The sequence below is a fragment of the Gopherus evgoodei genome, chromosome 8 (assembly GCF_007399415.2).
Source record: "Gopherus evgoodei ecotype Sinaloan lineage chromosome 8, rGopEvg1_v1.p, whole genome shotgun sequence".
In the NCBI taxonomy this organism is placed as follows: domain Eukaryota; kingdom Metazoa; phylum Chordata; order Testudines; family Testudinidae; genus Gopherus; species Gopherus evgoodei.
Genome location: NC_044329.1, coordinates 101,831,886 through 101,859,271, shown reverse-complemented (window position 1 = coordinate 101,859,271; position 27,386 = coordinate 101,831,886). Strand labels below are relative to the sequence as shown.

General features: G+C 45.2%; 1 protein-coding gene across 11 annotated transcripts in view; it reads left to right on the top strand.

The window, feature by feature from the left end:
• The window catches only part of LOC115656717 (nardilysin-like), a 131,569-nt gene that overhangs the window by 21,152 nt on the left and 83,031 nt on the right, over positions 1–27,386 (top strand). For 10 of the 11 annotated variants that reach the window (XM_030573813.1, XM_030573814.1, XM_030573812.1 and 7 more), the window contains exons 4-10: positions 7,749–7,902; positions 11,482–11,555; positions 16,299–16,394; positions 18,403–18,525; positions 22,041–22,098; positions 24,675–24,748; positions 25,003–25,072. In XM_030573813.1, the coding sequence (XP_030429673.1) occupies positions 7,749–7,902; positions 11,482–11,555; positions 16,299–16,394; positions 18,403–18,525; positions 22,041–22,098; positions 24,675–24,748; positions 25,003–25,072 (649 nt within the window). The remainder of the gene's footprint in view (positions 1–7,748; positions 7,903–11,481; positions 11,556–16,298; positions 16,395–18,402; positions 18,526–22,040; positions 22,099–24,674; positions 24,749–25,002; positions 25,073–27,386) is intronic. The other variant, XM_030573817.1, reaches the window with a different exon arrangement.

Genomic DNA, 27,386 nt, shown 5'->3' with positions numbered 1-27,386 from the left:
TACAAGGAGGAGGGAGAAGAATTGTTTTTCTTAACCTCAGAGGACAGGACAAGAAGAAATGAGCTTAAATTGCAGCAAGGACAGTTTAGGTTAGACATTAGGAAAAACTTCCTGACTGTCAGAGTGGTTAAGCACTGGAATAAATTGCCCAGGGAGGTTGTGGAATCTCCATCACTGGACATTTTTAAGAGCGGGTAGATAATACTTAATCCTGCCACGAGTGCAGAGGACTGGACTAGATGACCTCTTGAGTTCCCTTGCAGTTCTATGTGATGGCATGTGCTAACTCCACACCAATGAGGTGAGAGTTAAGGAGTTGCTCTGGGTGCCTTTGGCTGCCCTGCTGGGCATGCTCCCAGTGGAGGGAGAGTTCAAAAGGGAGCAGCTCAGCTCAGTCTAGGTGGACCGAGCAGGAGAGCAGTTGGATTCTGTAGCCTCCTGCAGAGAAGCAGCTGGCACAGGGTTCACAGTGAAGCCATGCAGGCCTTTCAACTGAGGGGGCTGAGGATGACATGTTGCTGCAAATAGGGGAAGACACTCCGAAGAGTGACCTGAAAGGACACCAAGGGGACTCCAAAACAGACCAGTGGTGCAGGTGGAGGAACAGAAGCAGGGGTAGGAAGTGACCCAGGGCACAGGGGTAAGGGCGGGCGCCTGTCTGTAAGCTATGTGTCTGGACCATTAGTTTGAATGGCCTTGGGTTGGAACCTGGTGGAGCAGCATGGGCCTGGATTCCCCTAACCCATGTCACTGATTCTCACTGTTGGGTGACACTGACACTGGCTCTAGCCGCTAAGCATGGTGGCCACAGACTCTAGCTGCTAGGCAAGGCAGTCACTGACTCTTGCCATTGGGCGACATAACTTCAGATTCTAGCTGCTGGGCAAGGTGGCCACTGACTCTCACGTTTGGGCAACATTACTGAAGATTCAAGCCACTAGACAAGGTGGCCACTGACTCTTGCCATTGGGTGACATTACTGCTGACTCAAGCTGCTAGGCAAGGCAGCCAATGACTCTCACCAACATAGTCCAGAATATCGCCACTAGTGGGTACTGCCGCCTTGGACATAAATCCCCCCCCGCACCTACAGTGCACTTTAGATTAATCATTTATTTTCAATAAATGGACTGAAATAGTAATTGCTTGTTTCTTACACTTCCTTCAACGTAAAGCATACTCAGATAAATTTGAGTGCTTATATGTCTGTTTCTCTATGATGGTCTTCTGAGGACTAGATTGAGACTGATGTGCTCAGTTTTAAGGTGCAACTTAAAATCATCCTTGAAACCAAGTGTTTTCCATATTCTGAAATGATTCCATTCTATAACTTTCATTTCTTCTTCGAGTGATTGCTCATATCCATTCCAGTTAGGTGTACGCGCCGCGCGTGCACATTCGTCGGAAAACTTTTACCCTAGCAACTCAGTGGGCCGGCAGGTCGCCCCCTAGAGTGGCGCCACCATGGCGCTCCATATATACTCCTGCCGGCCCACCCGCTCCTCAGTTCCTTCTTACCGCCCGTGTCGGTCGTTGGAACAGTGGAGCGCGGCTTAGCTGACCTCCACTTCCCTAGCTACTCGTTTTCTCGTATATAATTATGCAGTTATAACCCTTTTATATATATATTTGTATGGTTATACGGGTTTTCTTTGCTAACATGGTTAGTTTAGTTAGCGGGGTTCAGGAAGTAGCCCCTTCCATGAGCCCAGTGCCGGAGCCATGCATGGCTCACCGGGTTTTAAAAGGGGCCCGGCCTGCCAGAAGCCGCGGCCGAAGAGAGATCTACATGACTCCTGTTGGAAGTGCCTCAGGGCAGATAAGTGCCCCATTTGCAAGGCTTTTAGCCGAGAACAAAAAGGTGCGGGACTTTCACTTACCCCTCCACCTTGGGCGCCAAGCGATATTCAAGCGGCGGGCAGAAGCGCCTCGGCACCGGACCCCGCCGGTACTACCAAGGCCTTTCGGCACCGACCGTCGCCGGCACCGATGTCGACTCGGCACCGCTCCCTTCTTCCGAGGTCGAGAGAGTCTACGATTCCTGCTGGTGCCTGGCGGCTCCCCGGCACGCACCGTGGTTGAGCCCCCTGCTCCCGCTGCTTCCGTGCCACCTGCATCGCAGCCAGAGAGCTCGCCTAAGTTGCGTTACCCGGCACCGGCACCTGCAGAGGCACCGATGACTTCGGCTCCGTCGATTCCAGTCCCCCAGGACCACGAAATCCGGTGCCTGGCAGCTCCCCGGCTCGCGCCGTGGTAGAGCTTACTGCTCCTGCTGCTTCTGTGCCAACTGCACCGCAGCTAGAGAGGTCGTCTAGGATGGCTCGCCCGGCACCGACGACATCGCCACCGTCGATCCCGGTCCCACGAGGGCCGTAGAATCCGGTGCCTGACGGCTCCCTGGCACGCGCCGTGGTTGAGCGTATTGCTCCTGCTGCTTCCGTGCCAGCGGCACCGCAGCCAGAGAGCTCATCCAAGTCGGATCGCCCGGCGCCGACACCTGCTACGGCACCGATGACGTCGACACCGTCGATCCCGGTCCCACAAGGGCCGTAGAATCCGGTGCCTGACGGCTCCCCGGCACGCGCCGTGGTTGAGCGTATTGCTCCTGCTGCTTCCGTGCCAGCGGCACCGCAGCCAGAGGGCTCGTCTACGTCGGATCGCCCGGCACCGACACCTGCTGCGGCACCGATGGCGTCGGCACTGTCGATCCCGGTCCCACAAGGGCCGTAGAATCCGGTGCCTGACGGCTCCCCGGCACGCGCCGTGGTTGAGCGTATTGCTCCTGCTGCTTCCGTGCCAGCGGCACCGCAGCCAGAGGGCTCGTCTACGTCGGATCGCCCGGCACCGACACCTGCTGCGGCACCGATGGCGTCGGCACCGTCGATCCCGGTCCCACAAGGGCCGTAGAATCCGGTGCCTGACGGCTCCCCGGCACGCGCCGTGGTTGAGCGTATTGCTCCTGCTGCTTCCGTGCCAACGGCACCGCAGCCAGAGAGCTCGTCTACGTCGGATCGCCCGACACCGACACCTGCTGCGGCACCGATGACGTCGGCACCGTCTATCCCGGTCCCGCAAGGGCCGTAGAATCCGGTGCCTGACGGCTCCCCGGCACGCGCCGTGGTTGAGCTCCTGCTCCGGCTGCTTCCATGCCAACGGCACCGCAGCCAGAGGGCTAGTCTAAGTCGGCTTGCCCGGCACCGACAACGTTGGCACCGTCGATTCCAGTCCCACAAGGGCTATCGAATCCGGTGCCCGACGGCTCCCCGGCACGCGCCGTGGTTGAACGTATTACTCCCGCTGCTTCAGTGCGGACGGCACCGCAGACAGACAGCTTATCTAACTCGGTTCGCCCGGCACCGGCACCTACCGGAGCTCTGATGACCTCGGTACCGTGGATCCCGGTCCCACGAGGGCCGTCGAATCCGGTGCCTGACAGCTCCCCAGTACGCACTGTGGTTGAGCCTGCTGTTCCCTTCACGCCGGAGATGTTACCAACGGCGAGGGCTCTCAGTGCCATGACAGAGTCAGTGCTGCCTGACCCGGGCACCGCCGGTACGGGTAATACAGTCTCTTCAGGGGACTGTCCCCTGTCAGCACAGCAGAGCGGCACCGTTCATGATCACGGTCCCGCAGACACTCCACGTCCTGTCGGCACGCCGGACGCCACTGGCAGTCCCGGTGCTGTTTTCCTCGGTACTGGTCACACTCGCTGCACCGGTCGGTATCCCGTTCGCCGACCCGCTATCGGCACCGTTCCGACCTCTGGCACCGGGGCAGGTACCTTGACTCCTGTAGCCCTTCTCCGAGTTGGGCAAGGTCCGAGTGAGTCAGAGACTCTGCCTGTGCCTTCTTTTAGTACCTCCATGGCTGTCCGGACGCGCATCCGTGTCATCCCATATGCGCAGATTTTATGCTCAGGACCACGATCCTGATATGATGGCCAGCGGGCGCCAGCCCCGAAGCAGAAAGAGGCTTGGCGAATGAACAGGCTTGGCCGCCAGGTGTACTCTGCAGGGGCCCTGCAGCTCTGGGTAGCAAAGCAACAAGCCTTGCTTAGCTGCGATAATTATAGCACCTGGGTGAAGGAGTTTCTCCCTCAAAACTCCCACCTGGAGTTCGCTACCGTCTTGGAGGACGAGGGAAAGAAGGTTCCCAGAGCGTCCCTCCAGGCCTCGTTGGACGCAGCAGACTCTGCGGCCAGCACTCTGGCCTTGGGTGTCGCCATGAAGTGCATTTCATGGCTTCAGGTTTTAAAACCTCCGGCCGGAGCTGCAGTATGCCATTCAGGATTTACCCTTTGTTGGTAAAGGCATCTTCGCGGCAGAGACAGCCCCAGACTGCGAAGCCTGATGGACAATAGGGTCCTAATGCGTCTCAGCATGTATACGCCAGCGACCAAACGCAAGCCTTTATGGCCCCAGCCGCCATACTCTGTGCCTAGCCAGAGGCAGAACTCTGGCAAACGGCAAGGCCAAGGTGGTCGCAGACAAACGTCAGGACCCCTAAAGAGCCAAAGTCAAGGTCCTTCGCAATTACCACTGGGACCAAAGACGGACCTTCCAAGGTTCGCCTGAGGGCGGTGTACCAGTCGCAGGACGGGATCTCGATCCCGCTTTCTCCTGGCATGGCCCCAGTTACTTTCAGATCGCTGGGTCCTGCGCACGATGGAGCATAGGTACCACCTTTAATTTGCTCCAGCCCTGTCCCCCTTCAGCGGGCGAAAGGGGCAAGGGGTTTTCTCCCGTTATGCCCTAGTCCCCCACTCGAACGCAGGTCTCAGACCTCCCTGGTCCTGCATGGACTCAACCGGTTTAGGATAAGGTTGAAGTTCTGCATGGTATCCCTGGGAACCATTATTCCATCCTTGCCTCCTGGGGGCTACTGTGCCGCCCTGGATATGAAGGACGCGTACTTTTGCAATGCCATCTTCCCTCCGCATGGGAGATGCCTCCGCTTTATAGCCAACGGTGAATACTCCCGGTTTACGGCCATAGTCGCCGCCTACCGTCGCTGATGTCGGATATGCGTTTTTCCGTATCTGGACGATTCGCTTATCCGAGGAGACTCTGAGACACAAACCACTCAGCCCGTGGACATCGCCATGGTCTTATTCACAGGTCAAGGCCTGCGGTTTACTATAGAGCAATCCACTCTGGTTCCCACGCAGAGGTTGGGCTTCCTAGGGGCTATCCTGGTCTCCTACCTAGCTGGAGCCTGCTTATCACAACTGCGGTTTTAGGCGATGGCAACAATCATCTGAGGTCTGAAGGCTTTCCCAACGACCTCAGCTCGTTCTTGTCTCAGTCTCCTGGGTCCATGGTTGCCCGCAAGTTTGTAACCAAACACGCCAAGCTCCGCCTCCGTCCTCTCCAAGTCCGGCCCACCTCGGCGTACCGCTTGGACAGGGAGCCAATGGTCATGGTAGTTACCGTTCCCTCGGACGCCTTAGGCTCCCTAGAGTGGTGGCTAACTTCCTCCTTGGTGTGGACAGGGATGCGGTTTCATCCGCCCCAGCCCTCACTGCCCCTGACGGCGGACGCATCATCTCTCTGCTCGAGTGCTCATGGTCACCTCCGAGCTTAAGGCCTTTGGTCTTCTAGGGAGCTGGCATTCCTCATTAATGCTCCAAAAATGAGAGTAGTCCGCCTGGCATGCCAGGGGTTCCAGCGGCAGCTGCGAGGCCGTTGTATCTCGGTGTTTACAGCCAACACAATGGCCAGGTGCTTCATAAGTATTCAGGGGGGACATAGTCCTCCCCCCATTTTTTGTCAGGAGGCCATCCATTTCCGGGTCTTTTGCATGGCCCACTCGATGGAGCTGGCGACGTCCTTTCTCCCAGGCGTTCGGAACGTCTTACCTCTTTGACTCAGCAGGTCTTTCCTGTCTTACGAGTGAGCACTCTGCCCCATGTGAGGCGTCCCGCTTTCCGGAAGTGGAGATGTTTCCTCACACAGACCTGTTCGCTCACCGCGAGAGCAGGAAATGCCAGGTGTTCTGCTCCTTCCAAGGTCTCTCCTCGGAATCGCTCTTGGACGCATTCCTGATGTCGTGGAAAGGCCAATTGCATTATGCCTTCCCACTGTTCCCACTGGTTCATTAGGTCCTGCTAAAACTCCGCAGGGGCAGAGCGCGCATCATCATGATCACTCCAGAGTGGTCCAGGCAGCACTGGCATACCACGTTGCTCGGCCTGTCATCCCAGACCTCATCACTCAGGGCAATGACAGGCTTCGTCACTCGGACCTGCAGCCTCTTCGCCTCACGGTGGCTGCTGCGTACCTGAGTCGGGGTGACAGGCAGCCTTCCACCTGGTCAACGTACCGGGCCAGGTGGAAGCGTTTCTTTTACAGCTGCAATACGCTCGATCTTGCTCCTGCTGAGGTCTCGATCCCCTCTATTTGGCCTGCCTCTGGCCTTCAGCGGCAGGACCTGGCGGTATCATCGCTGAGGATACTCTCGGCAGCCATCTCTACCTTCCAGCAGGCTAAGATGGACGTTCAGTGTCCCACGCTCTATGGGTTCGAGGCCCCTCAAGGGCTTGGAGCGCTTGCACCCTCGGGTGCACCGCCCAGCCCCGCCCTGGGACCTCAACCTAGTCTTGGCCAGACGGGTCTCTGAGATCAGAGCTCTTACGGGGGTTCCGCCGTACACTAGGTTCCACAAAGACAAGGTGCAGTTATGACCGCACCCGGCTTTCCTCCCTAAGGTGTTTTGGCCTTTCATGTTACCCACAGCTCAACGCAATGGGCATAACCGTTGCACTCCTTGGACATCTGTGGAGTGCTCGCATTATATTGACAGAATCATTTCCTAAGGTGCCCCCAGCTCTGCCCGGTAGCGGGTCAAAGGGAGGGCTTGCTTGTTTTCCTCTCGGAGGATCTCCTCTTGGGTGATGGCGGACATCCCCACTTGTTATGATTTGGCTCATATTTCCCTAAGCCAGATCACTGTGCATTCTACCAGGGCTCAGGCTTCATCTGCCGCCTTGCTGGCTCGTGTTTCTACCCACGAGATCTGTCGCGAAGCTCCATTGGTCCTCGGTCCATACCTTTGCTTCGCAGTATGCCCTGGTTCAGCAGTCAAGAGAGGCTGTAGCCTCTGGCTCAGCAGTTTTATTCTGCCACATTTCACTCCAACCCCACCGCCTTTGTAAGGCTTGGGATTCACCTAACTGGAATGGATATGAGCAATCACTCGAAGAAGAAAAGACGGTTACTCACCTTTGTAACTGTTGTTCTTCGAGATGTGTTGCTCATATCCATTCCGCACCCGCCCTCCTTCCCCACTGTCGGAGTAGCCGGCAAGAAGGAACTGAGGAGCGGGTGGGCCGGCAGGAGTATATATGGAGCGCCATGGTGGCGCCACTCTAGGGGGCGACCTGCCGGCCCACTGAGTTGCTAGGGTAAAAGTTTTCCGACGAATGTGCACGCGCGGCGCGTACACCTAACTGGAATGGATATGAGCAACACATCTCGAAGAACAACAGTTACAAAGGTGAGTAACCGTCTTTTTTAGGCTGGTTAATTGCTACAGGCTAGATTTTCTATTGTCTTACGTCTTGTGTAGTAATTTACACCTGTGCATATGGACATAAAATGCTGTCAAATCAAATGGTAATGCACTGTTGCTTGTGTAAATGTCTTCACAAGGTGTAAGACAGCGGGAAATCATGCTATCTATATGTAACTGTGCTTTCTGAAATCATCATTGTGTCCACATCTACTTAATTTTGATGGATTGTGTTTCAGTGGTATTTATGGGCAGTTTGAAGTATCCAGATGAGAATGGGTTTGACGCATTCCTGAAGAAACATGGGGGCAGTGTCAATGCTTCAACTGACTGTGAACGGACAGTCTTCCAGTTTGATATCCAGCAGAAATACTTCAAAGAAGCACTTGATAGGTAAGCTTGATCACAGCAAATAAAGCACTGGTTCATTTAAAATAGATTAACACAATGTGTGTCTGCCTGAGGAAGCTACATATAGAACTTTGCATTGCCTTGTCTTGGCCTGATTGAAGGGAGCCTGCCGTTGCTGAGCTTCCATAGGTCACCTTATTACAACCGAGGTCATTATAGATGGAAGGAGACTGTGATTTTTCCTTAGCTCTCTCACTGTCTTTTGAGGGAGTAGTAGTACCCCAGTAGTGTATAATCTCTTAGGAGTGATGTAATTTATGTACCTGCTATGAAAGTAGGACAGCTTTCAATATGTATTTATGACAGATTACTTGTAGGACTATGATAAACTCTCCTACTGTTGCAATTGCTAGTTCATTACATTTACCGGGCTACTTTAAGGAGAATCTTTTATTAGCCTGTTCCTTTAAAATATGTGTCCCCTTAGGCTGTTTAATTTTTTATTAACAGTCTCTTTTTTAAAAAAAAGGTGCAGTAAAATCATCCACTGCTTTATTCAACAAAATATATGTTCAGTCCCAGGAAGGTTCATTAATTAATTCTCATCATGTCATAGAATATGTCATTACAATAAAGCTCCATTTCTGTCAAAGGGAAATTAAACAGTCTTCTGATGGGGAGGGTAATTTAAATATTTTTGATAGTGACAAAACTGCCTGGGGGAAAATTAGGTTGTATTGCAAATAGGCATTTTTGTCAAAGCCATTAATATGGTGATTGAACTAAATTCTGCACTAGAATATACACACAATGGGAGTACTGCTTCTATAAAACATTGGAGGGCAGAATTCATCCCTCCAACAGTGGGAATCAGACCAGCTTTGGCTATTTTGATGAGTTTCAAAGATGGGTAGCAAAGATATTTAGACATATGGCAAGACTTGGATATGAGGAGAGACTGAAAAAGCTGGGTCTAGTTGAGAGGAGACAAAGCAGAGATGACATGATACATGTCTATAAAATAATGAATGGTATGTGGGGGATAAATAGGCACACCTATTCATCATTACTCGTACAAGAACATGTGTGAAGTTAATGAAACTGAAAGGCAACAAATTTAAAACTGATGAAGAAATGCTTTTTTGCATAATCGATGTGTGGAACTCTGTCAGAAGGGATTGTTGAGGCAAAGAACTTAGTAGGATTTTCAAAAATTCTAAGGTCAGGAGGGACCACTGTGAGGAGATCCAGGATCAAAATTCCCTGGCAACCACATAGGTATATCCAAAATTTAATTACAACTCCACCTCATATAGAATCCCCACTCATGTGCCAGTGTTCCATTCAGGCCACTACTCTGCCCTATCCATCATCCATATCTTTATGGGTGAGGGAGAAAATATAATTGTGAATAATACTATCTATATAAATTAGGACTGTTGATTAATCACCTTTAACTCGTGATTAACTTAAAAAAATGAACTGCGATTAAAAAAATTAATCGTGGTTAATCGCACTGTTAAATAATAGAATACCAACTGAAATTTATTTAATATTTTGGATGTTTTTCTACATTTTCAAATATATCTATTTCAATTGCAACACGGAATACAAAGTGTACAGTGCTCACTTTATATTATTTTTATTACAAATATTTGCATTGTAAAAATGATAAAAGAGAGTGTTTTTCAGTTCACCTCATGCAAATACTGTAGTGCAATCTCTTTATCATGAAAGTGCAACTTACAAATGTAGTTTTTTTGTCACATAACTACACTCAGAAGCAAAACAATGTAAAACTTTAGAGCCTACAAGTCCACTCAGTCCTACTTATTGTTCAACCAATTGCTGAGAGAAATACGTTTGTTTACATTTACGGGAGATAATGCTGCCTGCCTCTTAATTACAATTTCACCTGAAAGTGAAAACAGGCATTCGCATGGCACTGGTGTAACTGGCGTCACAAGATATTTATGTGCCAGATACACTAAAGATTTATATTCCTCTTCATGCTTCAGCCATCGTTCCAGACTACATGCTTCCATACTAATGACGCTTGTTAAAAAAAAAAGCATTAATTAAATTTGTGACTGAACATCTTGGGGGAGAATTGTATGACTCCTGCTCTGTTTTATCTGCATTCTTTCATATATTTCATGTTATCGCAGCCTCAGATGATGACCTAGCACAAGTTGTTCATTTTAAGAACACTTTCACTGCAAATTTGACAAAATGCAAAGAAGATACTGATGTGAAATTTCTAAAGATAGGTACAGCACTTGACCCAAGATTAAAGAATCTGAAGTTTCTTCCAAAATCTGAGAGGGGTGACATGTGGAGAATGAAAGAGCAACATTCTGATGCAGAAACTGTAGATACCAAACCACCAACAAAGAAAATCATCTGACTCACGATGATGAAAATGAACATGCGTCGGTCTGCACTGCTTTGGATGGTTAACAAGGAGAACCCGTCATCAGCATGGATGCATGTCCCCTGGAATGATGGTTGAAGCATGAAGGGACATATGAATCTTTAGTGCATCTGGCATGTAAATATTTTGCTACACTAGCTACAAGAGTGCCATGCAAATGCCTGTTCTTACTTCCAGGTGACATTATAAACAGGAAGCAGGCAGCATTATCTTCTGCAAATGTAAACAATCTTGTTTGTCTGAACAATTGGCTGAACAAGAAGTAGGACTGATTGGACTTGTAGGCTCTAAAGTTTTACATTGTTTTATTTTTGTATGCAGGTTTTTTTTGTACATAATTCTACATTTGTAAATTCAACATTCATGATAAAGAGATTGCACTACAGTACTTGTATTAGGTGAATTGAAAAATACTATTTCATTTGTTTTTTACAGTGCAAATATTTGTAATAAAAATAAATAGTAAGTGAGCACTGTACACTTTGTATTCTGTTGTAATTGAAATCAACATATTTGAAAATGTAGAAAATATCCAAAAATATTTAAATAAATGGTATTCTGTTATTGTTTAACAGTGCGATTAATTGTGCGATTAATCACAATTAATTTTTTTAATTGCTTGACAGCCCTAATATAAATATATAAGAACATTTTAATGGATGTAAACCCTTATGGCTTTAAGGCATAAGTCAACCATTAGCTGCTTGAAGTTAAGAAGAAACAGCCCCAATGGTCAAGTTGTTCATTAATTGTTTATTATGGGGATTTTTTCATCTTCCTCTGAAGCATTTGGTACTGACCACAGTTTGAGATAGGCACCACTGTCTAGATGGACCACTGATGGTCAGATCTAGTATGACAAGTCTTATGTGCTGAAGGCAGATGATTCTGCATCCTTTGGTACCATATTCTACCAGTCCACTTCCACTCCGAAGACCTTGCCCTTTGTCTTTCTGAAAATATTAAATAATTGGGTTTATTTATTTTACTTCAGAGGCATTAAGAACATGTGGCAAAAGAGTCCAGAACTATATAATTGTTTATGAGCTACTTCAAGTCCTAAACCTTAAAAAAAATGAACATTGTTGTTTGTCATAAAGGCAGGGTTTTTTAATAAAAAAAAAATCTTTCTGTAAAATCTTTCAGCAAACAACAGGAAAGATTTGCCATTTTTCTCTTTGTTTTAGGTGGGCACAGTTCTTCATTCACCCACTAATGATTAGGGATGCTATTGATCGTGAAGTTGAGGCTGTCGATAGTGGTAAGAGTAATATTTTTGTCATAAAACTCTTTTTTGTGCTCTACAGCATTCACTGTACTGAAGTTCTTGACAAGATTCTCGAGTATTAAGTGCTGTGAAGTCTGATGCATATATTTTATATGTTCTTTATTTAACTAGGGGCTGCAATTATGTCAATCAAATTTATTAAATCCTTGAGCCTAATATAATATATACATTTATGAGTGAGTCAAGTTGTGTTGTGTTCACCCCTCAATGCAGGGCAAATATTGGTATTAACATTGATATGGAGACTAGTCTTGTGAAAAAATAGTACGTTTGAGGGAGAATAATTAGAGTGTGAATCAGTCTGTAAATGAGGAGAAACTTCCTCTGATCAAAAAGGCCTCCTGGTGTAATAAAAAACTGATGCAAAGAATAAAAGAAAACTAGGTTAACAGGGATCTGCAAAGGGGAAAAATGGATTGGTGCCTTTTCTTGATGCTTCGCGGTATGTAAAAAATGTAGATTTTAAGAGATTTAAAAAAAAATGTTTTCCTGCTTGTGTTTTTAAGTAAAGGTTGGGAATGTTAAGTCAGATCTTCCCTTGTTTGGCCGGAGGATGTGTTAAACATCTCAAATGTGAATTATGAGCTTTCTTTGTCCTTAGTTGAAGACTTGGGTAGAGAGTCATATATTTAATGAAGACCTCAGAAAAACTCAGGGAGTTGAATTAAATAATTGTTAGCAAAACTAAACAGAATACAGTTTTGGCTAAGGTTACTAGGTCACTGTTGTCTCTTCAGTAGGCTGGGGAGTGCATCTAGGGGTGTTGAAAATTCAGGGCTTATAGGTGGAACAGGAAGTTTCCCTCCATATCAATTCCTGGAGCTCAGAGCCATTTACAATGCCTGCATAATGCTACGTGACTAGATGAGAAGGAGGAACGATGTTAGGAAACACTTTGACAAGTGTTGTTTAACAGCTGCAAGCCCTCTCCTAGGGTGATTTATTTGGCCAAGTGGAAGTGTTTTTCAGTTTGGTCGCTTTCTGTGGAAATTCAGCCAACGCTGGCCTGTATTCAGGACATTTTGGAGTACCTATTGTGCCTTCAGTCCTCTGGTATCTTGGTCAGCTCATTGAGGATTCACTTAGCAGCTATCTTTGTGTTTCATCTGCCCACCCAAGGGAAGTCAGTTTTCTCAAACTTTATGGTTATGAGGTTTCTAAGGGAAATCATTCATCTTCACCTGCATATGGAAGAGCCTGTTCGCTTGTGGGACCTTCATACTGTCATGGCTGTCCTTATGAGTCCTCTTTTTGAGCCACTGGCAACCTGTTCTCTGTCTCTCCTGTGCCAGAAAACAGTCTTTCTTGTAGTTGTAACATCTGCAAGGAGAGCATGCAAGCTGCAGGCCTTAATGGTAGAGCCCCTGTGAACAGTTTTTCAAGGTTAAAGTGACCTTATTGCCACATCCAATTTTTTTTGTCAAAAATGTTTTTGCAGTTTCACCTTAAGCAAATTATTTATTTACTGATGTCCTTTCCTAACCTGCACTCCAATGTGGATGAACAATGATTTCCACACTTGGGCTGTGAGACAATGCTTGGCATTCTATCTGGAGAGACTGACTTTTCAATCACCTCATCTGTTTGTCTCTTTTGTGGATCGTATGAGGAGACAGGCAGTCTCTGTGGAAATGATTTCCAGGTGGATAACTTCTTACATTATATCGGCATATGCAATAGCTCAGACCATGCCTTCACAGAGGTTGCAAGCTTATTTGATGAGAGCCCAAGCGACTCTGATAGCATTCCTCAGTGATACTTCAGTATTTGACATCTGAAGGGCTGTTGCCTAGTGTTCTGTACGTGATTTTACTGGGCACTATCTGATTACCATGGCGTATAGGTCAGATGCAAACTTTGGGAAGCCCGTCCTGCAGTTATTCTTTAGTAGAATCTGAGCCCCTCCTCCTATGAGTTCTGCTTGTGAGTCACCTGAATGGAATAGGTGCCTGCAGGCACTTGAAGAAATAGAAAAGACAGTAAGACCTGGTCTACACTACGTGTTTATACCAAATTTAGCAGCGTTAAACCGATTTAACCCTGCACCTGTCTACTCAATGAAGCCCTTTATATCGATATAAAGGGCTCTTAAAACCGATTTCTGTACTCCTCCCTGACGAGGGGAGTAGCGCTGAAATCGGTATTACCATGTTGGATTATGGTTAGTGTGGCCGCAATTCGACGGTATTGGCCTCCAGACGGTATCCCACAGTGCACGAGACCACTCCGGAAAGCGATCTGAACCGGATGCACTGGCCAGGTAGACAGGAAAAGCTCCGCGAACTTTTGAATTTCATTTCCTGTTTGCCCAGCATGGAGCGCTGATTAGCACGGGTGGCCATGCAGTCCCAAATCCAAAAAGAGCTCCAGCATGGACCGTACAGGAGATACTGGATCTGATCGCAGTATGGGGAGACAAATCTGTTCTATCAGAGCTCTGTTCCAGAAGATGAAATGCCAAAGCATTTGAAAAAATCTCCTGGCTATGATAGACAGAGGCCACAGCAGGGACTCAACACAGTGCTGTGTGACAAGCGTAATGGAAAGCCAAAGAATCAAATGGACACTTGTGGAGGGAGGGACGGGGGGCTGAGGACTCGATCTATCCCACAGTTCCTGCAGTCTCTGAAAAGCATTTACATTCTTGGCTGAGCTCCCAATGCCTGAAGGGTCAAAAACTTTGTCGCCAGTGGTTCAGGGAATATGCCATCAATTCCCCCTCCCCTAAAGAAAAGGGGAAAAAATCGTTTCTCACCTCTTTTCAATGTCACCATATGTCTACTGGATGCTGCTGGTAAACGGGTGCTGCAGCGCTAAACAGCAGCATCCTCTCCTGTCCCCTCCCCTCCCTGGTGGCAGACAATACGGTACAATATGACTGATAGCCATCCTCGTCATCATCCTGTGAGTGCTCCTGGCTGGCCTTGGTGAGGTCGGCTGGGGGCGCCTGGGCAAAAATGGGAATGACTCCCGGTCATTCCCTCTTTAAGCTTTGTGTCCTGGAGATTCAGTCCTGGCAGATGGTGCAATAGGGCTGGTAACCGTCCTCATCATAGCAGCTGGAGGCTTAGCTTCTCTCCCCCCCCCTTTCATATCTAATGGAGATTCTGGACTATCATAGCAGCGAGAGGCTGTGCTCCTTCCCCCCCCCCTTTAATGAGTAATGGAGATGTCCTGCCTGGAATATCATAGCAGCTGGAGGCTACCTCCCCCTCATTTTATCTCACTAAAAAGTCAGTGTTTCTTATTCCTGCATTCTTTATTACTTCATCACACAAATGGGGGGATAACTGCCACAGTAGCCCAGGAGGGGTGTGGGAGGAGGGAAGCAACGAGTGGGGTTGTTGCAGGGGCACCCCCTAGAATGGCATGCAGCTCATCATTTCTGCAGGATATCTGGGGCTCTGACCCGGAGCGGCTGTGCTCTCTGGTTCTCTAGAAGATTTGCCCCATATTCTAGGCAGGACTGACTCTATTTTTAGACAAAACATAAAGAAGGGAATGACCTGGGAAGTCATTCCCATTTTTGTCCATGCGCCCCCGGCCGACCTCAGTGAGGCCAGCCAGGAGCACCCGTGACAGCAGAAGATGATACAATATGACTGGTAACCATCATCGCCAATTTCCAAAGCAGCAGACAGTGCAATAGGGCTGGTAACCGTCTCTGCTACCTTGCAAAGGCAAATGAATGCTGCTGTGTAGCACTGCAGTACTGCCTCTGTCAGCAGCATCCAGTACACATACGGTGACAGTGACAAAAGGCAAAACAGGCTCCATGGTTGCCATGCTATGGCGTCTGCCAGGGCAATCCAGGGAAAAAGGGCACGAAATGATTGTCTGCCGTTGCTTTCACGGAGGAGGGAATGAGTGACGACATTTACCCAGAATCACCCGCGACACTGTTTTTGCTCCATCATGCATTGGGATCTCAACCCAGAATTGCAATGGGCGGGGGAGTCTGCAGGAACTATGGGATAGCTATGGGATAGCTATCCACAGTGCAACGCTCCGGAAATTGACGCTAGCCTCGGTACATAGACGCACACCGCCGAATTAATGTGCTTAGTGTGGCTGCGTGCAGTCGACTTTATACAATCTGTTTTAAAAAACCGGTTTCTGTAAAATTGGAATAATCCTGCAGTGTAGACATACTCTTACTTGCCTTTATTGCAACTGTTGTTCTTTGAGATGTGGGTGCAGACGTGTATTCCACGATCCATCCTTTGTCATCTCTGCATCGGAGTCTCTATTCTTGATGTTTGATGTGAAGGGCAGTGCTGCTCTTAAATAGCCAGGGGAGAATTAGAGCCACAGGGCATGAGCACAGCCCCTCCGGGTACTGTGAGACAAAATTCTCTGGCTTCCATGCACAGGGCGTGCACATGCCTGTGTGCAATACACATTTGCACCCACGTCTCAAAGAACAGTTATAGTACAGGTAAATAACCACCTTTTCTCTCTTCCCTCCCCATATTCTGTTTCTCAGCAATGGGCTGAGTGGTCTTTTTTTCTTTCCCTTCTGCTCTTGTCTTCCCTTTTTGAGCATTGGCAGCAAATAACGTAGTTTAACTAATTCACTACTACTTTGTGTAACTGACAAAAAGCATTTTCAGTACTGTTCTATGTACTGTGTATGGCCCTGTTGAAAATTGATGTTAGTTGCATTAGAATATTGCCCAGTGGTTTAATACAGTGCTAAATCTATAAAATTTACAGAATATCAACTAGCAAGGCCTTCTGATGCAAACAGGAGGGAGCTGCTACTTGGAAGCCTTGCCAGACCTGGGCATCCAATGAAGAAGTTTTTCTGGGGTGAGTTTTGCCCTGACATTCTAAGACTTTAACAAATACGTGTAATATAGAAAAACTGATGTCTTAACAATATGAGATTCTTTAGTATTTCACTAAACTCTGCTACTAGATGAAATATGTGAAAACAATTTTGCATTTTGAATACTATAACACACTTCACAATAAAAAGTGTACGTGAATTGAAGATATTTTCAAGTCCAGCCTTGCTATTTGCCTCATGGCCATTCACGGTAGCTTATTGTTAGTGTACTGGAGATATCATCTAGGGCAGCTATGGTTCACATAGCCTCCTGTCTTATCCATTATAAATCTTGGGAAAATGGTATTTGCATCTTGGATGTAAAAGACAAGGTACCTGTGGGCTCACAAGGAAGGCTTTTCAAAGCAGTTGGTTCAGTTCTTTCTTTCACCCCATACAGTCCCTGTAGAATCAAACCCCATGTGTGCTGCTGTGCATTAATTACAGGGTCAGAACCAGCCTTAGATCCTGTCAACTTGCAGTCTAGTCTTTTAAAAAAGGCTAGTTTTAGGCTACACCTAATCCTGAATCTCTCCTGGCACTTTTTGTGGGTTATAGTAACATTTTCCTGTAATCATAATGTTTTTTCTCTCCCATGTTATGAAAGACTCATAAAAACAGGTTAAACAGTGAAATTGGCTAGGCACAAGGGTCTGTGTTGTGCACAGAATGAATAAACTGCAAAATACAGAAAAATGTATAGTCTGCAATCTTTATTGCAGTGCTCTTAAGAGCTTCTTGTAACAATAGGAGGTAAAAAATTCAGAGAAGAGTAATTTTTAAAATTGCTGTCCCTTGGACTCTGAATTTCCTGGCAATCATTGTATTCAACCACAATATTAATATTAGTTAAAACTTTTTTTCCTATGTACCAGTATGTATTTAATGTCAGTATTTGTTCATGTATTCATGGCCTGAACATTCTGTGCTCCTGTCATAAACAGATAGTTAAGGGTTAATATCTCTTTTACCTGTAAAGGGTTAACAAACAGGGAACCAAACACATGACCAAGGGACCAATCAGGAGACAAGATACTCAAATCTAGGTGGAGGGAAGCCTTTGTTCGTGTTTTTTGGGTTTTGCTTTGTTCTCTCTGGGTCCTGGAAGGGACTGGACGTGCAACCAGGTTTCTTGCCAATCTCCCTGCTATAGTCTCTTATATATTCAGAATAGTGAGTAATTTAGTAAGAAAGGCGGTTATAGTCTTTTGATTGTTTCTGTATTTGCAAATGTCTAGTTTGCTGGAAGTATTTTAAATTGTATCTTGCTGGGGGGAAGGCTTCCTTCTAGTTTCTATAAGCTGACGGACCCTGTAATTTTTTACCATCTAAATTGCAGAGATAAACTTTTACCTTTTTTTCTTTCTTTTTATTAAAAGTTTTGCTTTTAAGACTTGTCTGATTTTTCCCCCTTGTTGAGGCTCAAGGGAATTGAGTCTGTACTTAACAGGGAGGGAGGGGAGAAGGGGGAATCCCTTTGTTTTAGATTCACGGAGCTTGAATCTGTTTTGCCCCTGGGTGAGGGAGAAAGGGGATGGGGGGGGAAGGGACATTCCTCCCTATTTTAAGATTCAAGGAGTTTGAATCACGGTAATCTTCCAGGATAACCCAGGGAGGGAAATCCTAGGAAAGGCAACGGTGAGGAAAGGGGTTTACTTTCCTTGTGTTAAGATCCAGGGGGTCTGGGTCTTGGGGGTCCCCAGGGAAGGTTTTGGGGGGACCAGAGTGTATCGGGCACTGGAATTCCTGATTGGTGGCAGCTTATCAGATCCAAGCTGGTAATTAAGCTTAGGGGAATTCATGTTAGTACTCATATTTTGGATGCTAAGGTTCAGAATTGGGAATTATATTATGACAGCTCCATCATGCATTCCTTGCACATCCAAAAATGTGAAATTCTTGTGCATAAGGAATCCAAGATTAGATTCTGTGATTAGAAAAGCACTAGTAATGTGAGGCTAAATAGCTACTTTTTTTTAACATTTACAGGTAATGCAGAGACACTAAAGCATGAGCCTAAAAAGAGTAATACTGATATCTACAGCAGACTGAGGGATTTTTGGCAGCACTATTACTCTGCTCACTATATGAACCTAGTTGTCCAGTCTAAAGGTAACATCATTTGTTGCTTAAATACAAATTCTTACATACTGCTTTAAAGTAAAGGACTGTTTCAGCACAGAACTTACACCTCACTGCTCATTAGGTAATGGTAAGGTAGGGGAGAGATAGCTCAATGGTTTGCGCATTAGCCTGCTTAAACCTGGGGTTATGAGTTCAATTCTTGAGGGGGCCACTTAGGGTTTTGGGGCAAAATCAGTTCTTAGTCCTGCTAGTGAAGGCAGGGGGCTGGACTCAGTGACCCTTCAGAGGGTCCCTTCCAGTTCTAGGCAACAGATATATCTCCATTATTAAATAAAAATGATTCTACTGTGGTCAGTGGTCACCTGTATTGGTTTATAAACCCATAGAAAGTGCCAGTGCTTAGCTTTTATTTCTATTTAAATTCCCTGGTAGTGATGATTGAGATCTAAGCATCAAGTCTGAAGTACTGGATCTCCTGGGAACCACAACTTTGAATCCCAGCATGACTGTCTCAGCTCTTTTTGTGGTCCATACACTGATTTCAAAATAGTTTACTATTTATGAGTCTTTTGGGTGAGACCTTAATACAGGGAAGTTGTCTTCTCTATGTGGATATTAGCAGTCCCATGGCTATTTTTTTAATTGGAATATAGACTTGTCCATGACCAAAACTCTTGCCTCCAGATAGCTCTGGATTGGATTATGCCCTCTGTCACGTCTGTTCACATTGCAAGCTCTTCAGGGCATGGATTGTTTTGTAGTACATATATGTAGAATACTTAGCATAATTACTCCTGGGGGGATTCTGCGCCAAAAAATTCAAAATTCTGCATACTTTATTTGTCAAAAGAATGCAATGTAATCACACCAGTTTCAATTGTTTTGGTAATTTATTTAAACTACAATACAGAAAAAAGTCACAATAACTATTCAGCATTTCCTAAACACATGAAGGTTAGGTTATAAACACTTGGTAACTAATACTCTGAATTGCAGTTATAATACTGGACTTTCATTTCAATTACATTGCAGAATACTAAACAGAAAAAAAAAGTAGACTGTCATTTTAAATTGCTCAGATTTTCACACATGAAAGTCATACAGTTTTGCTAATCATCATCCTGGATCTGGCTGGGTACTTTGGGAAGTGCGTAGTTCTGATTGTCCTGACATTTTGTTTGCCCTCAAAATCTTTTTTTTTAAAGGGGTAGTAAAATAAATCTTGAGCTGTAATCTAACCCCATTGTGCCACTTTGGCACAGAAAAAAAGTGAGAAAGCACATAGATCTTCCTAGCTGAGGATTCCCTTACTGTCATTTATAATAAGGCTCTTTTACATCACTTTGACTATGTAGGGGCCTTAAAACTGTCACAGGTTTTATGCTCCTGGGGAACTGACGGAGAATGGGAACAGCTACCTAACAATAGGAACTTCAACAATGTTGGCAGGCTACTACATTTCTGCCTCAGAGAATGAGAACAAATTAACTCAGGCAAGCTGCTACATTTCTGCCTCTATCCTGCCTCGTGCATAATAAAAAGTCCTACGCTTCCATTCCAGAGAGGTGCAGTTGCAAGAGAGAGGGACAGTCTCTTTCGCTAGTTGGCATGCATGTTTGTCCTGCCCTGCACTCCCTTGATGGTGATCAACCATGTAGGGGCACACGCCCAGCCCCCCTCTCCCATCTCAGAAGTTTCTCCAGACACGCTGGAACAGATGCGCTGCCTGGGCTGTCGGGGAAGAGGCGCGTGTCCCCCAGCAGAATTTTTAGGCATTTTTCTGCACAGGAGCCACAGAAAAATGTGGCTTGTATGAATTCTGCACCCACGCAGGGGCACAGAAATCTGTCAGGAGTACATAATGGTGCCCCAGTTTTGGTTAGGGGATCTTGATGCTACCATAATTGTAACAAATACTTTGTTTTGGTGCATTGCCCAAATATTTGCGGGTATATTTGGGTAATGTTTGCAAAAAGCAGGACTATGTGAACAGAAGTTCTGCAACTATGGCTAGTCATTGGGAAGAAATGCATAGAAGTCAGTAACCATGCTACTTATTTTCATAGTCCCATATCTATTGAAGAAAATATTATTTTCTTTTTGATTTACATAATCACTTTAGCTATTCTACAGGGACCACTAATGTAGAACTCTTGGTACTGACACTTTCTCTTATTCAAAATTTTTGTCAGTTGTTAACTTGACGTATTATATTCCTTCCTTTATAAGGAAAAATGCTTCCCATATGACAGTCTGTAATATGTGTGACCCTAGGCACCACTGTATTCACACACTACACACTGCTGCAATGATATTTGTACAAAGTGTGTCTTGTGAGGTATCATGTAAAAGCTAATAACATGCTGGCTATGAATATCATTGTAAAATGCATGTGTTAACATTATATGTGAAGTTATATATTCCCTATGTGTGATATTACTAGAGCATGATTAAGACGAGATAGCCTAGTCTGGACAAAGATGATAAACCAGTCTGCCCTAGACAAAGGAATGTGGGTTTATGAATTGTTCAAGATGGTTTCTCTCACTCGTAGTCTCCTTTCCAGCTCTTTATTGGCCGGCCTGTCTAGGACTCATCACAGAGCTCAAATTGCTTGGTCTCTTTGTCTCTTTAAGATGAAAGATAAAGACGAAGTCTTTCTTGGTTCCTTATATTCCAAAAGGGATGTCTTTGTCTTACAAGTGAGGAAAGCCTCCTGGGGATTCAGCCTTCTATGTCTCTTTGGGGTGCGAGAGCTATATTAATTCTCTGTCTCTCAAATCCAGGCTCTGGATAACCCTGGCTGGTTTAGCTCAATATCTTTGTTTACTGCTATTATATAAATTGAGGTAAACAGACATTCCTTTGTCTAGGACAGACCAGTTTGTCACCTTTACCTAGGCTAGACTGTCTTATCTTAAACATATTCTAATAACATCATAAAGAGGGAACGAATAACTTCACATATAAGGTTAACATGTTCATTTTATAATTATATTCATAACCAGCGTGTTACTAGTTTTTGTGTGATACCTGACGAGACCTATTTTATACAAATATCATTGCAGTAGGGTTTGAATTCGGTAGTGCCTAGGGTCACCGTATGCTGCTCAGGTGCACAACTGTGCCAGATATACCCCTTTTGGAGACCAGTGCATTATTTATACTGTGCTTGAGAAGGTTGAGCAGACCTGCTAAACTATAAGGATCTAGCAAATCATAAAACCATAGGTGCCACCTAATCTCTCAGTTGTAGTTGTAATGGACACATATAATCATCATCAAAGCATAATCCAAAAACAGGTATCTATGGGATTTGGTAAAATTGGGGAAATCAGCCCAACAGATTTTGAAGTTTAGCCTCTTGGTCTATCTAGCATTACTGAATACTGATTTGCAGGCTCTAATGAGTCTGTTTACTCTGGGTCCCCAAGCTAATTTGGATTAATGGTGGAAGATTTTCAACCTGCCTTTTCCTGAAACTTGGCTCTATGCTTGTTAGTGAGTTACATTTCTAGCTTTCTTTTTTCTTTCCTTACTAGAAACTTTGGACACTTTGGAGAAGTGGGTGAAGGAAATCTTTTCACAGATTCCAAATAAGTAAGATACTTTACTGATACAAAAAGAATCTGATGTGTGGTGTTGGCCCTGATGCTAGAGGCTGATTGATGTCTGCTACACCTATGCTGATGCTTGGGTGGAGAGTTATAGTCAGCATTTGAGGTGTACTAAATGTTATGGTTGTGCTTTGTGTAAAAGATAATTAGTACAAAATACAAATTGAGAGAGTAGTTTGTAGTATTTATATGTAGTAGTTTGTAGTATTTAGTTTGTAGTGTTGTAACAGAACATAAATGTGGGTTTTCAAACTAATTCAATGCAATTTTATCCATTGAAGTGTGCTGTTTAAGATTTGGACACTCAATGCAAATTTTGTTGTATCTGATAATTGTTGGGATCCTAAGATATGTCCCCTTAATTCAAAATATAATTATATATGAAACAAAAATTTTCAGTTTGTGACCAGAAATGACTCTCATTGTTCCCTTATCTCATAGCTACTATTTTGGTGTTTGCTATGTTGTAATATCACAGTCAAGGCTATGTTTATGTCATGGAAGTCATGGAATCTGTGACTTCCAGAGACCTCCCTAACATTTTCTGCTTCAGCCCCTGGGACCCAGGGACTGGAGCTGGCAGCCAGCGGGACCCCGGCAGGTTCCAGCGACAGGTGACAGCTTCCTCAGGGTGCCCCTGCAGGGTTACAGTGATGGGTAACAGCCTTGTGCCATAGGATGGGGTGTGGGAGGGAGAACCTCACAGCTCCCAGCCAGCGTGGTGGTGGGGGAAACCATGGAGCCGCAGCAGCAAAAGTCACAGACAAGTCACGACTTCTGTGAATTTTTGTTTATTGCCTGTGACCTGTCTGTGACTTCTACTGAAAATAACCATGACAAAATCTTAGCCTTAATCATAGGCAAGTGATTGACTAACAAACACTTCCTGAAACTGCACATCCCTGCTTACAAGATTATGGTTATTTAAAAATGGATAAGTAAACAAAAGTGTGTCATGTCAGCTTTTCCATTAGAAAAATGAGAGTGAAAAACCCAAGGATGCTTTCACAGCCCACAAGGCTCTCAGCCATGTGTGTGTGGAGGGTCTCATGTATGTGTTTTAGTGATTCTTATCTACTTAAATCTGAGGGCTGGTCTACACTACGGGGGAAAATCAATCTCAGGCTACGTCTACACTACAGGATACATTCGAATTAGCTTAAACCGATTTTATAAAACAGATATTATAAAGTCGATTGTGCGCGTCCACACTAGGCACATTAATTCGGTGGTTTGCGTCCATGGTCCAAGGCTAGCATCAATTTCTGGAGCGGTGCACTGTGGGTAGCTACTGTAAAATAATGAGGCCAATAACGTTGATTTGTGTCCACACTAACCCTAATCCGATATAGTAATATCGATTTTAGCGTTACTCCTCTCGTTTTGTAGGAGTACAGAAATCGATTTAAAGAGCCCTTTAAATCGATATAAAGAGCAGTGTAGTGTGGACGGGTGCAGCGTTAAATCAATTTAACGCTGTTAAAATCAGTTTAACAGCATAGTGTAGACCAGGCCTCAGATATGCAACTTCAGCTACGTGAATAATGTAGCTGAAGTCGAAGTTTCTAAGATCGAATTACTCACCGTCCTCACGGCGTGGGATCGATGTCCGCGGCTCCCCGTGTCGTCTCCGCAACTCCAGTGGGGTTGGTGGAGTTCCGGAATCGATATATCGCGTCTAGATGAGACGCGATATATCGATCCCCGAGCAATCGATTGCTACCTGCTGATACGGTGGGTAGTGAAGACGTAGCCTTTATCTCCACTTTCCCCACAGAGTGATCTTGCTGCCACTTTTATATGTGACCACCTGGTCTCCTTTCTCCTTGGGAAGTCAGTGAAGTTGCGTTAACTCCTTTTTCCCAGAATGTAGGTAATGCTTGAGGCTGGCTGACTGACAAATGTAGTCTTCTGTACTAACTATAAAAGGGCTAAGTATTGTGGTACAGACCAAATACTTCTCCTTCTAGTTTATTTCAGCACAAGTATTAAGAAACCATACATCACTCGTGTATTGGGTCTTCTTGTGACAGCACAATGGTATCAGATTGTCCATAGTTCCACTTCCCTCTGTTTTAAAATAAATCACCTTGTGCTTACTTTTCCTCTTATTATAAGGTATTACACTTCATTGTCTTCTACAGTTTATTGGTGTTGTGCAGGAGACATGCTAATGTGCTACAGATGCACAGCTATTTTGTTCTCTTCACAGGCAGAAATCTGGAAGGCATTTTATTCTGCTAATGCACTTCTATGCAAGCAGTGCCACAAGTGGAGGGAACTGGAGGAATAGATGATATGCCCATAACTAGGGTGTGTGTTTGTGGAGGTAGTCAGGAAAATAGTGGCTGTTAAGTTTTCTATTAATCAGGATGATGTGGATCTTGTGATGTGCCCTAATTCAGTGTCACATCAAAGGAGGAAATATTCTGGTTCCATAGAAATATCAGGTTTTTATCACTTCAGAACTATGGGCACAGAGCAGCTTATACTCTCCCCTTTGCTGTCCTGTATCATGAACAATAAACATCATGCTGCAATTTTCTTTTGTTTTTGAAGTGGTTTACCCAAACCAAACTTTGGCCATCTGACACAGCCTTTTGACACACCCGAATTTTACAAGCTTTACAGAGGTAAGTGACCTTGGTGTCTTCTGTGTTGATAAGTGTTCTGAATGGGTATTGAATATACCACTGTGTAGATTCTTATTTCTTTGAGTTTTAGAATGGTTGATTTACCATCATTGAATTATAATATGTAGTTTTGTGAATCTTTCCCACCCTTTCTACAGCAAGTAAAATCTCTTGCCCATTGCTGTTTCTTAGGATTAAAGAGACAGGAATAATCATGCAATTGCATTGCAATTTATCAATTTCTTCCTGTTCAGTTGTTCCAATCAGAAATGTTCATTCACTGAGCATTGCCTGGGGACTACCACCACAGGAGAGACATTACCGGTAAGATGGCACTACATCTTTTTGATGTCACACTCTGAGTATAGATGAATATTTATAAAGAATCTCTCCTGTTAAATTCAGTAAGAAAGAATCATTTCATGAAATGAAAACATTTTGTGATCTTTGATTTGTGGAATAGCATAGTGTGACACTGTATGGAATATGAATGACCATTTATTATAATATGGATACGAATATTACAAAATTGCAAGGATTCATAGAAGATTTGACATGTAAAGTATCAGTAGAAAAGTTATGATTTGCTAAGTATGATGACCTTGTTTATATGTATGTATCATCTTTATAGCCTAAGTTTTATATACATATATGCGTAATACATCTGCATCTCAAACCTGCGCTGTCTTTCTGGGTGACACCCCCAGGCAGATTGGGATCAGCACTGTGTAGCCTGTTTGATGGCCTATCAAGAGCAATCAGCTGTAGAATGAACACATTGAGAGAAGCCAGGGGCTACACTCACGAGTAAGGCTCCATGTTTGTCATAGAGGTCACGGAAGTCACAGATTCCATGACTTTCCATGACCTCCGTGACTTCTTCGGCAGCTCCCAGGTAAGTTGCACTGGCTGCTGCTGGGGCAGTCTCGGGGTCCTCTGCCTCCCAGCAGCAGGAGTTTAGGTGTGGGGGGGGCTCAGGGCTTGGAGTTGGGGCTGGTGCTTACCTCGAGGGGGGGAGGGGCTCCTCTCCCTCAGCTCCTAGCTCCACTTGCTGCCTCCACCTGCAATACCGCCCTAACAGATCCCATTGACCATGGTTCCCAGCCAATGGGAGCTGCAGAACTGGGGCTTGGGGTGGAGCGGAGGCAGCACGTGGAGCTAGGAGCTGGGGCCTCTGCTTCCCAGGAGCTGGTTAGGGAGCCTGCCTCAGCCCCACCAACCCCCAGCACCTGCGCTGCCCCCCAGGCTGTGACTTGCCCCTGAGCACCTGCGCTCCCCTCCACAGCACCTGCAGTGGGATTTTACATGTCAACAAACTCACCAATGCTGCTAAGAACCTGATACATACAAATGACTTCAGAGTGCATCTCTGATTGCTTTGACCACTTAACAACTTATTTTCTTTGCTTTACTTTGCTTTGCTTTTACAGTAAATCTTTAGGTTTTTAGATATTAAAGGATTGCCTTCCAGCATGGTATTTTGGGTAAGATTCAAACTAATATTGATCTAGTGATGTGGCTAGCTTTTTGGGGATCTGAAGAACATTTTGTATAGTGAACAGAGTTTTAAAGAACTTCTCACTTTACTGGATCTATTTGCTGATTGGGAGCCAGAGACTGGAATGCAATAAAGGGGTCTGTATCATTTCTTCCCCGCCCCCGCAGCTTCTTGATATCCAGTGAGGGGAACAGGAGCATGGTTTGTGGCTAGTTGGGGAATCTAACTACAGTGTTAACCACCATTTTTGAAGACTCTGTTCTCCTTTTTGCAGCCTGCCCCTGACCTTGGGATTTTCAGTGTGGGCTACCCTTAGGCACCTTGGGTCAGACATAGTAAATTGTTGACAGTTTTAGGAGTAACAGACATACTATCTTCTTTGTATTGATGCTCTTCATTTTACAGGCTGTCAGCTAGAACTTGTGGTTTGCAGGATCTTGTGCTGTGGAGTGACGAGGCTTCTTTTGAATAGGTTCTCTTTGATGCTGCATGCTTTTTAAGGCTTGCTGTCCATACTCCTACTCTTTGCAGTTGACTGTTAAATTGTTCATTTTCTGATATACAGCACTTATAAATCTGTGTTGTTCTTTTGATATTGCTGTGATAACGAGTGGAAAGGTATGCAATAGTCTGGCTTCTTCAAACTGCAGATGTGTTGAATGTAATATCTGTTTATAATATGTTTGTAGCCATATTACTTTAGCTGATGATCTGATCAACACTTATAAACAAATTGGGCCTGGTCTGTCCCTGGACAGAAGACATCCAAAGAAAGCTTAGTAGCCCATGAAGTTGTGTTGGTGATACACCGAGTAACACGTGTCGCTCAGATTCAGTTCTGAACCGTTATTATTGGGCATTTCCTTTTGAATCAGTGGTAGGAGGCACAAAGCTGCTGGAGGTGATGTCTTTGTAGTGAGACATACAATAAAACCTCAGAGTTACAGACACCTCGGGAATGGAAATTGTAACTCTGAAATGTTCATAACTCTGAACAAAACATTATGGTTCTTTCAAAGTTTACAACTGAATGTTGGCTTAATGCAGCTTTGAAACTTTACTATGCAGAAGAAAAATGCTTTCCCGTTATTTTTTAGTGCACCTCTACCCCGAAATAACACGGTCCTCGGAAGCCAAAAA